This window comes from Mastigoproctus giganteus, chromosome 11 (assembly GCF_048544385.1).
Source record: "Mastigoproctus giganteus isolate SK-2022 chromosome 11, ASM4854438v1, whole genome shotgun sequence".
In the NCBI taxonomy this organism is placed as follows: Eukaryota; Metazoa; Arthropoda; class Arachnida; order Uropygi; family Thelyphonidae; genus Mastigoproctus; species Mastigoproctus giganteus.
In genome coordinates, this window is record NC_143585.1 from 96,931,309 (window position 1) to 96,946,081 (window position 14,773).

The 14,773-nt window shown below is 35.6% G+C and overlaps 1 protein-coding gene across 1 annotated transcript in view; it reads right to left on the reverse strand.

The window, feature by feature from the left end:
* Positions 1 to 14,773, reverse strand: part of LOC150078283 (eukaryotic translation initiation factor 2-alpha kinase 3-like) — a 280,030-nt gene that overhangs the window by 110,882 nt on the left and 154,375 nt on the right. Inside the window, exon 11 of the mRNA XM_090385567.1 lies at positions 6,682 to 6,788. Coding sequence (XP_090241693.1) covers positions 6,682 to 6,788 — 107 coding nt within the window. The remainder of the gene's footprint in view (positions 1 to 6,681; positions 6,789 to 14,773) is intronic.

The window sequence follows — 14,773 nt, forward strand, 5'->3', positions numbered from 1 at the left end:
TGGCAATTTGGAATCTCCTCTCTTTGATCTTCTCTGGCTTAAAATCTCTCAACCTCATTGTGTCAAATTTTTCTGTTGTCTATACAGTTCTCTCAACTCCACTAACCACTTGCAGCTCTTCGGCTTCCTCTCTTTGCAACTTTACTTTCTCCAGTCCAACTTTTCTAACAGTGAGGTAAATTTCCTTGGTGATTTTGATGTTCACAACTCCAGCTATCTTCCGTTTTCTAGTCACACCGACCCAGCTGGTCAAGATGCTGAGGCTTTTCCAATTACTAATGACCTTGCACAGATTGTTCATTTATCTACAAGAATACCGGACAATCCTAATCATACAGCCAACACGCCTGATCTTTTTCTCACAAACAACTCTTCTAAGTACATGGTCGAAGTGAGAGGTCCTTTAGGCACTTCAGATCACAACTTGGTGATTGTCTCTTCTGTAATGGAGCCTTTATCTAATGGCTATTCCCAACCTTGTGTTGTTTAGCATTACAAGAATGCAAAATGGGATGACCTGCGAGATTTCATTTCTTCTTTTCCTTGGTCGGATCACTGTTTCAAAACTTGTGATGTCAACGTTTGCTCAGATCGTGTCAGTGAAATTATTCTTGAAGGAATGGAATCCTTTATCCCACACTCCACTTTAAAATCTCGTCTTTGGTTTTCCAATAAATGTGCTAAGGCTGTTCAAGAGAAGAATGTTGCATATTGTAATTGGCTTGTTTCTAATTCTTCAGTTTCATTTTCTGCCTACACAAAAGCAAGCAAAAATTGTAAAGCAGTTATTAATTAGTCCAAACCAGAGTTTGAACAGGCAAAGAGTAGAAACTTGCTTGCTTCTTGCCCTAATGGTACCCGAGCATTCTGGTCTCTTGCCAAAGCTATTGGCCGCAACTTTTGCCCATCTCTGTTCAAACCAGATGGTTCTGCTGTCACTTCAGCCAAGGATAAAGCTGACCTGCCAGCATCCTATTTTTCTTCCAACTCATGTATTAATGATCTTGGTAAAACACCTCTCACCATTCCCAACACGTTCCATTCAATGCCTCTAGTCTTCCGTCAAAAGGATGTCAGAAGGATTTTGACGAATCTTGATGCTAAGAAAGGTCCCGCTGGTATTTCCCTCCTTGTTCTCAAAATCTGTGCTCCTGAATTTACTTCTATTCTTTGCCGCCTTTTTTCACTTTCTTATTCCAAAGATGTTTTTCCTTCTGCTTGGAAATTTTCTCATATCCAGCCAGTTCCTAAAAAGGATGACAAATCCCTCCCATCCAATTATCGTCCTATTGCAATTACTTCTACTCATTCTAAAGTAATGGAGAAATCAATTAACCGCCAACTCTTGAACTACCTAGAATCTTTCCGTCTTATCAATGATCGCCAGTATGGATTCCGTCAGTGTCGATCCAATTGTGATATTCTGGCTTATGTTACCCATTTATGGACTAATTCAATGGAAAGTTTCGGTGAAACACAAGTAGTTGCTCCTGACATTTCAAAGGCTTTCGATCGTCTTTGGCATAAAGGTTTTCTAAACAACCTTCCATCTTATGGTTTACCAACTGTTTTTTGTAATTGGTTATCCAGTTTTCTCTGTGATCGCTCACTGAGGGTGATGGTAGATGGCTCTCTGTCTTCTAACTTCTCCACTAATGCCGGTGTCCCCCAACGTTCAGTTCTTTCCCCCACTCTTTTCCTCTTGTATATTAATAACCTTCTTCCATTGACTGGAAATCCTATCCATAGTTTTGGCGATGATAGCACATTGCATTCCACTTTCCATTTTGAGAAATCTTGCCGTGCTCAATCAGTTTCAACCTCTCAAATATCTGCTACCAATTCCTTAAATGCCGATCTTCATGTAATTCTCCAGTGGGGAGCAAAGACAACTTGGTTGATTTCAAACCTTCTAAAACTCAGTTGTGTCTTATATCTTGCAAAAAGGATTCTTCTGCTACTATGCTTATCTTTAGTGACACTCCGATTTCTAGGCAAAATGATATATCTCTTTTGGGGATTACCCTGACTTCTAATCTCTCTGGGCACATTACAGATATTGCTTCCTCTGCATCTAAAAAACTTGGTTTTCTCTTTCGCTCTCGGCGTTACTTTTCTTCCAAACAGCTGCTCACTCTGTATAAATCGCAAATCCGCCCTACCATGGAATATTGTTCCTACATCTGGGGTGGTGCTGCCAAAACCTCTCTCAGGCTTCTTGATTCCATTCAGAAGAGGGCAGTTAGGTTAATTAATGATTCATCTCTAACAGAATCTCTCCACTCACTGTCTCATAGACGTACTGTTTTTGCTGCATGCCTCTTTTACAGATACTTCCATGGGCACTGTTCTTCTGAATTGGCTTCTATAATTCCCGCTCTCTCTCTTTCAAAACAGTCCGAACACGTGCAGTCACCAGCCAACATCCATTTACTGTCCAACTTCAAACTCACAGAACCAACTTTTCATCTTCCTCATTTATTCATTCAACTGCTGTTTTCTGGAACAATCTTCCTTCATACGTATTTCCTGAAAATTACAGTCTACAGAAATTCGAGTCCAATGTCAACAAATACCTTCTTTCGTCTTCTCAACCTCCAACCCAAGCACGGTACTATAGGTTCTAATACCTCTCGTGTTTGGGGTTTACATAAAAAAAAAAAAAATAAGTATAAGGTAATGGTAAGGCCACACCTGGAGTACTGTATACAGGTGTGGAAGCCTCATTTTAAGAAGGATGTAGATCTCTTGGAACAGGTCAGAGAAGGGCAACCAGATTAGTGAAGGACACAAAATGGCATTCTTACACAAAAGACTTCAGTTCTGCAAATTGCATGCTTGAAAACTAGGCATCTGAAAGGAGACTTCGGCAAAGTGTTTAAGGCTTTAAAAGGATTGAGTAAACTAAATGCTGATGTTATCCTTACTCTTCCTCACAAACACATATTCGGATATATAAACAAATTGAAACAAAGTTGGTTGCAGGATAATGTGCAAAAATTTGCACCAGAGAGTAATTGATTCATCTAGTGTTGAAGTAGGAAGTTGGAATAAATTTAAGGAAAAAACAAATTACTAGAGGGGATGGACAGATGAGGTAGATAAGTTATTTTTTGTCTAATGCTGTATACATTTACTTTCTTGCATCCTCCTCTGCCATTACTAATACTATGCATTGTATTTTTTATATCTTTGTAATTAATTATGATTTATTTATTTCCATTCATTGCAATGTTTTATTTTTCTTTTTCTTTGCATTAAGTACAATGCATTAAGAAATAAAACAGTGTACACTGGGATTTTGCCTGTATTGTATGAACAACTAAAAATGTGCAATCAAATTCACAGGCAAACAAATTAATATTTTCTGATTTGAATCTAAAAAATAAAAATTAAATGCAATGAATATACAGAATAGGCAATGGACCATTCATAGGGAAGGACAATGACAAAATTATGCACTATTTGCATTTATAATACTATTGGGAGATCTGCCTTTGGGACTACTTAACTGGATTACCAAGGGCACAACAAACAGTATGTCCACTCCAAGCCCTCTGTTTCATACAGTTATCCTTATATTTTTTTTTCATACAGTACCCTGCATCTATCCTTGATTAAAACTAGAAAATTCCATTTTTTTAAAGTTTAACAATAGGCTGAAAAATGGAAGTCCACTACTAAACTAAACCCATTTGTTTATCTAGATCCTCTTGAACTCTGATTACTATTAACCTCTGTGCCTGCCTACTTTTGTATCATCAGCAAACTTAAACATCAAACTTTAAATATCTACATCAATATCATTAATAAATACTAAAAACAGTAAGGGGGACCCAACACCAATTCTTGTGGAACCCTACTCATCACACTATACCAGTGGTTCCAACCTTTTCCTGTACAGTGGCCATATTCAAAGTCAGATTTGTTTTGCGGGCTGCACTGAGTGATTCGAGAAAAATTAGTTACTTTTTCAATGAATGTGTACTGCACAGCCACCAAAGTCAAACAAAGGGTGCCATAATTGGAGTCCGGGAACATTTCGATAGCACCTTGTATATACACATGCTTCTGGTTGGGTGTGCACATATTTGATACAAAACATAGATAAAAGAAACAGAATTCATGACACTAACATGTCTTCGTAACTTCAACACTCTCACATATTCACTGCAATGAGCACCACAGTCTTTTTAAATTCATTTATTTCCACTTATTTTAGCATCAAATGTACATGGTTCTTGAAATAATTAACAAAATTTAAAATGCTGTTTTAGTAAACTTTCTGGGCGGGCCATATAAAAATTATTTGCAGGCTGGATATGGCCCGTGGGCTGTAGGTTGGACACCACTGCACTAGACCATGAAGAGCAGCAGACCTTTATAATCACCCCTTATCTCCTATCACTTAACCATCTCTTTATTCATGGTAGTAATTTGTCCAATTTATACAATTATACATGTAGTATAGTATCAAAGGCTTTACTAAAATCTAAGTATATGATGTCAAAATTATTCTTGCATCATTCCTTTTAACAGTCTACATAAATTAATTGCAAGACAATTCAGTGCATTAGAGTATAAGACAATTTGGCGAAAGACAATTGGTAGCTATGACAATTCAGTGCATACAACAATTTGATGTATGCATGATAATTCTGTGTATTACACAGAGATCAAAAGTTAACAAAATCAATGAAGTAAAAAATTTAGGAAACAAGAAATTTTGCCAACTTAGAAATGAGGAATGCAGGAATTTAGAAAAAGAAAATAACATATTTTTTTTAGCTATTTACGTTGTATAAAAGGACTGATGCCGATCCTTCTCATAGTCAGGTTGGAAACTGAGTTCATGCCTTTTTCAGCATGACTCCATCCATATCATGACACCTTTAATCCAGATAACATTATTATTATTTATTATTTTTTTAAACATACCTCCTCAATAGAATCCTATGCTTTTCCAGGAGCACGAATTGGTTGAGGGTTGGGAAGCTAGAAGAAAATTACAGGCAAGGAAACCAGGTTAAAGGAACAGACCATTATATAGTCCAGAGCATCGAGAACTGCCATGGGGGCCCTGATGAAAACGTCTCACTGGGCCAGAGCGCTTTTCCATGTAGGGGACTTGGACTCCAATTCTGACCCCTAAATAATCTCCAGGGAAGCTTACCCATCCACAGTACTAGTACTAGCCTACTAATTTCTTTCAATAAAATCTATGGCACAGGTTGCAAACCAAACGTCAGAAAATGTGCATTAACCAGCTGGCATCCAATAATGATCTCTACTTTTAGTTTCTGGAACACACCCCCAACCACCCTGTGTATTTCTTAAAAAACGTAACTTACAAAAGTGAAAGTAAAGTGCGAACAAGGTTCTTTTAATTCCAATCTTTAACCTGTCTGTGGCACTTTTTTAATAGGATCTCTTTTAAAAAAAAAATAATAGAATGTGCATTAAAAATTGAAGGTGGACAGTAAGCTCCATCCAAAATATAAAATATCAAGAATGATATCATAATCACTAAATTCACTATTTGTGGCACACACGTTAAAAGTTTGCAATTTCTGTCTTGCTCTACCATACATCAAGTTCTCCTAAGGAATTCACTGAATCATTGTACTCACTGAATTTCCACAATTTAAAACAAAAACTACTGACATTAAGAAAATTATATTAACTTAACATATCCATTGTCTTCCTTTTCAGCTACTTAAAAAAAAAAAAGAAAAGAAAACTTTGATTAATGCCTGAATTTTATTGATTTCCAAAAATATTCTTACAAAAAAAAAAAAAAAAAAAAAAGTAAATTAAAATACACTTGAATTTTTTTCTTACATCAACCCTTCACCCTCATATTTATATGATATTTTACTTTTATAATAGCTATAGTACTGTTGATTGAGAAAGAAAATTAATGCAAAATATTCATACATGGCTGCATTATAAAGTGATACACATTGCAAACATGATGATGACTATTCATATTATGAATGTTTTTAGAATATTAACTATTGGGACTATGAAGAGTATAATTTAGATTTAAGGTGACCATACAGTGAAAAGAAAAAGAAAATTCAACACGAAAACTGATACGCAATTGCAAATGTGTGGGCAACGTTCAAGACCTATGCAACCACTCCTATTATGAAAACATATAACTAATAGCAAGTTAATGTTTATTGATTGTTAGTGGGTGGTCAAACACCTCAGTTTAGGCCTGACAGTTGAGTGGCGAGGAGTGAGAGTACAGTAACACATGCTCTTTGAGTGAACTGTGGTTCTACCCCATGACTGATAAATATGGTAATGATCGTATTCATGAATTATAACAAAAACATTTATTTTTATTTGAGCTACATTTGAGCTCCAATGGTGAATTACGAGTGGTGTTTATAAAGCTTTTAATTAAACAAAGCCCTAATAAAATGAGAAATTCCACTGTAAAAAATCTAATTTTAGACAGTTTGAAAAAATGTATATGTTATAGCAAATGGGCATAAATTCTATTTGTTTTAATTTGTATTAATATTTAAAACATATCCTATAAAAAAATAAAAAAGTTATAAATGCAATTATCTCACTTGTTTGATGATATTATTCCATTTATAACATTTATGACACAATTCTAAATTTCATTTAGAATTTTCTTCTTCAGCTAATAAAACAAAAACAAACCTAGAAACATATTGAGTGGGCCTTTCATCAAGGTTTTCATTTTTTTCATTCTCTATGATCTTTTCAACATTCTCAGTGACAAACATGGTCTCAACAACCTGAATTACCTGTTTGATAAAAAAATAAAGCAGTTAAGATATAATAGTTTAAAAAATGATGTTCAATTAAATAATGAAATTTATAGGGCATTTTGCATTTAAACAAAACACTGCTAACTCCATAATATTCATATTTTAATAATGAGTTGTGAACCTGTCCATTTTATAATGTGGACAGTGAAAACATACGGTTCCAAGGTACAATAAATAAAAAATAAATTTATTATTTATAAAAATAAATCTTAAAATATGAAGGGTAGCTTATTTATATGGAACAGCTGTATATCTGAATAAATTTTTGCTTTTATACATGATAATGTAGTTGGGCACTGACCACACAGTATAGAAATATTTATTCTCTGGTACCAATATAAATACAAAACACTATAAAATAAATTGTAGATACTGTATAATTAAAACCATATAAATAAAACAAAGATATTTAGAATTAAAATGTTAAAGTACGGATGCTTTCAACAATGAATAATGTTTTCTTCAGCCAATAAATTCATGTCTGGCAGGTGTTTAAATAACAATGTTACCACATTATTGCTGCAAAGTTGTGCATTGACCATGTGCACCTGTCTTATGATGTAAAGGCCTTGTTATCACATTCAAGCATTCTACTAATTTATTTGCCTTTTTCCTTATATTTCTGTCAGATGTTGTGTTGGAGCAACACTTCAAAGATTGGGTGAATGTGAGTGCTGCTATCTCTGTTAATTTTCTTATCATATTTGATATATGTAGCCTATAACTAATGTCGACATTGCTGATTTTTTTTCATACCTGACAAAAAAGGTCAACAAAGTCATCAGATATGAAAAGGGCAGTAATATAATTTTTTGGTTTTCTGGATGAAAATAAATAGTTTGTAGTAAATAAACCCTTGCAGCCCTCAAGATGAAGATGTCTTTACCTGCCACGGTGTGAACACACCTAATAAAAATTTCCACCTTCATAAGAACTGAATAAAGCCTTTTTAAATATGGAGTGGAAAGTCTCCATTGATGCAAAATTGGTGTAAAGGCCTTCATAGGTAAAAGCAAGAGCTTCAATTTCAAGAGAGGGGACTATAAGGGAATGTCAGTCCCCTTTTTCCAAAATATTGAATGACTATATGGTGACCTAATTTTATCCATCTTTCCTAATTCACACAACTTCAGGACCTAATTTTTTTAAAAAAAACTAAATTATTAAAACTGCATGGAACTTGGTGGATTACCTTTTAAAATATTTTGCATTATCAATAAATCATTTAGTTCCAGTTATAATGTGTTATACTTCTGCTGTTCCCATCCTAAAAACTTCATTCTTGAAGAACTGAACTTCTTAGGGATTAGGAATAGCACTGCAAATGCAACATTTATTCAGTCTGTCAGCAATCTAAACAGAATCATCAATCGTTACACAATTCATATCTAGTAAGCCAATGTGGTTCATCCTTTTCCTTCTAGTGTTAACATAGGCAAAAAATCTTTACTCCTTTTCTTTGCATTCTTAGCCAATGACATCATAATCTGTCTTAGCTTGCCTAATCCCCTTAGTGACTTGATTGCAGATTAGTTTGTAATTAGTGTAGGTTTCTCTGTCCTTCGATAATATAATCATCCCATAATTTGTCTCCCTTATAAAATCCTAAAATCTTTATAATGTTTTTATAAAAAATGCATGGGATGATTTTATAATTAATCCATGCATTTTTCCTCTTTGCAACAAGTCTTGTCAGTTCATCTGACATCTATTTAGGTCTAAACATGGAACAATATCTCTTAATTAGTATAAAAAGCTTAGCAGCTTCTATGATTATTTCCCCAAATGCTTCACATAGTAATTTGCTGCTGGTCCCAATAAAAAGAATTTAGAAACTAAGGCCATTGCTGTTACCTTTATGAAATCAATATCCCTTCCCTTTACCTTGACAGTAAATCCCATATCAACATATATCATGATCATTACCACCAAGTGATTTCTTTATTTGGAGATTCTATAGGTATGAAGGGTCATTACTGTTAATCAAATTAAGCATACTGCTTTCTTTGTTATATCTCTAACATGATGGTGTAGCAAGTCATTATCCAATATATCCAGAAAAGCTATGCTATTGTTTAAGCCACCTAACCACAAGTTCCAGTCAATATCTGCTAAGTTAAAATCCTCATTATTCCTTAAAAACTGACTCAGTGTTGCCCCAGCCACTCAAATCAACTGGATGACCTATGTAAGCTTCTGTGTGCTGCATAACTAAGAGCATAATTCCCTCCTCCTATCTTGTATGTCCTAATATGTACACACTGTACTCACCATGTTCAAATTCTGCATTTTCTGTGTCTCAATGGCATCATGTTTCTGCATTTGATGACTTCACCGATTCTTCAAATTCATTTACTATTCTCCCAGCACTGGTGTACAAGCAGGTATATATGAACCTGTTTTTGCTCATAGCAACAACCCTAACACAGCCCATATATTTGCTTGTCCCAAGAGCAGACTTGTAAATAAACCATTTAACTTATTGTGTAGCACTAGTATGAACATGGTTTTATATATATATATATATAGCTACTTTATGTGCTATTATATCCAGTGGCGGATTAAGGATAGTTGGGGCCCCTAGGCAAATTATATTTGGGGGACCCCCAAAAAATAATAATAATAAAAAAAAAAAAAAAAGAATAAAAAATAAATAAAAGTTAGGTGGCACATAAATGAAATTTTGTACTTTTGAAATTTTTGCTTAAATTAATCAAGATTTTTACGATGTTTACCGAAAACATTAATCTATTTTAGAACACTATAGGAAAATGTCTTGGCTTGGGGGCCTCCCAAAGCCTGGGGACCCTAGGCACGTGCCTCACTGCCTTAATGGGTAATCCGCCACTGATTATATCTCTCAACTATCCTGGCCAGTTTGGGCACCATGTATTTAACGGGATCTGGAAAAGTTGTCCCCCGCATTTCGCCCCTCGCCTTTCGCCCCTGGCACATTTCGTCTCCCACATTTCACCCCTGACACATTTCGCCCCCAGTAGATAATGAATAGGCTATAGAAATGTAAATAATACACCTAATTTTTTATTAATTCTAATTTATTTTGTTTTAATAGAATGAATCAATCAAAGGTAAAGGTAATCAAATCAAAGGTAATCAATCATAGAATAAATGCACATTATTATTGTTTAAAACTCAAAGTCGTATGCAATGCCTCTAAGGTAATCAATCTCATTACGATTTTGAAAATCTTGGACTATTCTTTTGATTCTAGCAGAAATTGCAGCATACTTTTTGTTCCATCAGAAAACCACTCCTGGCTACGCGCCAATAACTGAAGATTGTTACTAGTGGAAAAAATAAGCATGCGACCTGGGAGCAGTTTGTCCTGAGAATCATACATTAAAAACTGTTTAACAGATTTGATAATTGAGAGCTATTAAGTGCTCGATAATTCCTATATTCTATTATATTATAAATCAACAGGGATTACCTTTATTTTAGATATAGGAAGCTTCTTTTCCAACTTTCCTAGTCCAACTCGCTAATAATTCTCGAGGATGGCGATATCAATTTTGCAAAACGGGTGGGACATCTTCCCCACTGTCAGAACTGTAGTGTTCAAACCGTGCGGTCTCAACAATGAGCACTCGAGACTTCTGTCTTCAAACACCATACCTCTGGCAGCAAGGAAACCATTACGTTGATTGGCATAAAATTAGATTTTTGAAGGTCTAAACTGTTTAATAAATATGGACCGATTATTTCTTTTGGTCCCGTAGCTGGACTTTACAGTTACATTTAGGGGTCTAATAAAATTGGATATGGGGGGGGATTATTCTCTACATTCCTTAAGTCGGACTAGAACTTTTCGGGCGTCATGTTCACAGGAATAGAACAACTCACAATTAATCATTGATATCGCCATCCTCAAGAATTATTAGCAAGTTGGACTAGGAGAGTTGGAAAAGAAGCTTCCTATATCTAAAATAAAGGTACGCCCTGTTGATTTATAATATAATTAAAAACTGTCGTACATTGCCATCGATAATAATTTCTTGATAATTTTGTGGAATTACTAGGTCCAGGAGATTGCTCGGTAAAGCAGGAGTACCATTGTTGCATTGAACATGACGAATGGTTCGTTTAAGTGAATCTTTTTAGGAAGTAATACCGTGACATTGGTATGAGCCTCTGCAATAACTGATGCAACAATTTGCTGTGGACGTTCGTTCGTGGTTGTTGCATGTTGCCGTATTTGACCAATCAATTGCAATGCTTCCGACCTTGCAGCTTGAGCTGCATGGTTATGTTTAGTTACGACTTTCACAACTGGGCCTTCCAAACCCTCTGTCCAAACACGCCCTTTGCAGGTGGAACGTTTTTGAATTGAGCAAGAGTCCACTCTGTATCTTACTTCTCTGTGGAGGCGGCGAAAACAGCAAACACGCGCTGTCGACTGCGCCACGAAATGTGAGGAGAGCCAGATGCAGGAACTTTTATTGTTTGAATTTAGACAAATCAGAACAAGATTCACTTGTTACTGAAAAGACTCCTATAAGATTAGTCACTGTTCCCTCCCCCATGTCCATCACTAACCACGTGACTATTGCCCTCGTGGTCGAGTATGTATTCTTTCCATTGTGAAAGGATTAACAGTTCCAGTTAATCCTTTCACAATGGAAAGAGAACCCTGAAGACATACAAAAGGGGAGAAATTAGTTTAAAAGCTACGTGACAATTTGTACACGAATGTAATTTTGAAAATTTGTTCGGAAAAGTTAGAGTTATCGGAAGTTCAGTTCGAGTAATCGAGAGAGTTTAACATGGAATCTCCACTAAAGAGGCTGGGACTTCAATAAAAATTCGAGTTATCGAGAGTTGACTGTACAGTATTTACATTTCTGTAGCCTACTCATTATCTACTGGGGGCGAAGTGTGCTGGGGGCGAAATGGGGAGGCGGGTGGGTGTGGGGCAAAATGTGCCGGTGGCGAAATGCAAGGGGCCACTTTTCCGTAAACCGTATTTAACAATGTTTTTCTTCACCACACATTTCATTTCAATTTATACAGACACCATACCATAATTTTTTTTTCCACACCATTTTCTAACACTAGGAGCTGCTAGCGTACCTACACATAAACATACCAGCACGCTGCCATCTTGGTCATTTGGTCAGTTTTACAAGGTAACAGTAAGTCCCTTTCTTCCTTCCTATTCATTACTTTAGTTTTTTCAATTCTTTTTACTTGCTTCTGTAAGATCATCCATGATCTGTATGCCCTACCTAATATAATTACATCTATTGGCACAATTTATTAGACCTTATTCTTACCACAAACTTTTAAAAAATTACAAAAAAAAAAAAAAAAAAAATGTTTAAATCTTAAAATTTTGTTCTCAACACATGGCTACAGCATACAGAACATGTTGGAAACAGAAGCAAGAACATTGCCGTCTTTCTCGTTATTTCTGTGGATGACCTCTGATGAAGACACTGAAATTGTGAAAAACACTGCAATGTAGTCTTATTTTGGTCGCCTTTTCACTTCTTACTTTTATTTTTAATTTCCTGTCTTTCTTTTTCATATCATATATCGCCACATTCTTTATCCATTTAGTCGAGTTCACTTCTGTATACCGTAGGTTCAATAGGTTTAAAACAAATCTTCTTCTTCACACTTTCTACATACAATAAAATTTTTTATATATATACACATTATGGTTGTAGGGTACGTTTTGCTAATGCAGTGTCCCTGATTCATAATCAATGTTATCTTCTTTTTCATACTGTTACATTCCACCCTCCATGATTACTTATCTTCTTAATACAATTATTCTTTTACTACATATATATATATATATATAAATAATATGTAGGAAGTGTGAAGAAGATTTTTGTTTAATCCTGTTGAATCTACAGTATACACCAGAAGTGAATTCGACGAAATGGATTAGGAATGTAGCGATATATGGTAGGATGAGGTGACCAGGTAAGATATGAAAAAGAGAAAGACAGACAGATGGCAAGAAATTAAAATAAGAAATGAAAAGGCGACCAAATTAGACTACATTGCAGTGTTTTTCTCACAATTTCAGTGTCTTCATCAGAAGCCATCCAGCAAAATTATGAGAAAAACGGCAATGTTCTTGCTTCTGTTTCCAACACGTTCTGCATGCTATGGTGCACGTGTGCTGTAGACACATGTTAAAACAAAATTTTAAATTTTGCAGAAAGAATAAGGTCTAATAAATTGTGCCAATAAATGTAATTATATTATGTAGGGCATACAGATCATGGATGACCTTACAGAAGCAAGTAAAAAGAATTGAAAAACTGAAGTAATGATATCGGAATGTACGAATAGGCAAGAAGAAAGAAACTTACCGTTACCTTGTAAGACTGAAAATGACCAAGATGGCGGCGTTCCGGTATATTTATGTATAGGTACACTAGCGGTTCCTAGCGTTAGAAAATGGTGCGAAAAAACTCCATCCTCTATGATTACTTAGCTTCTTAATACTATTATTCTTTTATTATATATATATATATAGTTATACATTATATATACATAACCATGTTAATATATATTAACTTATATTACATTATTTATTAAACTGAATACCAAAGGTAAATATACAACTGATGAAATTTAATAAGAATTTGGAATATAAATATTAGGGGAGAAAACATACATTCCTATGAGGCCGTAGGACCAAGTATTAACATTAGCATTAATAGAGGCATATGATGCAATAAAGCATCAGCAAAAAAAAAAAAAAAAACGCTCCCATTTCACCCCTACGTTCATTCCAAATACCTGTCCAGCTCAGCCTTAAATTTATTTAAGCTATCAACTTCCACAACAAAGGATGGAAGTCTTCTACCAACCAACTGCCCGCTGGCTAAAGGCAAACTTCCGCACATCGATCATACATCTGTCTTTCCTTAATTTGAATTTAGCCCTCTCAGGTGATTATTCTGAGCAAGAGGAAGAATCCCATCAGCATTGAGCATGGTCAGACCATTCAAGGGCTTTATATACCTCAATCAGATCACCTTGCAGGTGCCTAGTCTTTTGGTAACCTAAGTTGGATTTCATTGTTTCCAACTTAGGTTACCAAAATACTTGGCCCTATGGCCTCATAGGTATATATTTTTTCACCCTAATACTTATATTCCAAATTCTTATTAAATTTCATCAGTTATCTTTGGTATTCAGTTTAATAAATAATGCAATATATGTTTTATAGACTGATGTTCAATCATTATTTTGATGGCATTAATCTGTTCTGATACTCTTTTTCTATTTGTATTCGTCAAATTCCATATTTTCTACATAATTTCTCATATATATAGAGAGTGATTCACTACCAGTGTGACAAACTTGCAGGAGGTGTAGGGGGCACAAAGACAAATCGGAATCATAGCTTTGCAGGGTTCGAAATGCCTTTGTCATGTGGTAGAGGACGTTGAACGGGAGGTCGCGTGAACAGCATATCCTGCTGGAAGTCAGCATTTGCAAACCGTTTGTGTTGAAGAAACCAAGTAGCAAAAGTCCTGCGGAGTGGATAATCCGCAGGCTCCAATGATTGGACGCGTTGCAGATGGTATGAACTCATTTGGTTTGTTGACAGTATCCTCCATACAGTGGATTGGGAAATACCCAATGGTTGGCCTATCGCTCGAGTACTCGTACTCAGATTACCTTCTCCAAGATGTAGGACATTCTCCTCATTGTCTGGCGTCCTCGTCGTTCACTGTTGATTCATGGTACCTCTCGTGAAACAACCAGTCTCACGTAACCTTCTGTGCACACATGCGAAAATCGTATGATGAGGAGCATGCCTGTGCGGGAAACATTCCTGGTACAATTGCAGAACGGCGCCCCCATTACAGTCCGCAGCTCCATACGCGAGGTGCACATCGGCCAGTTCAACATTTGAATATTCATCCAACTTACTGCCTTGGAAACCGGTTCGCAAATGCTGACTTCCAGCG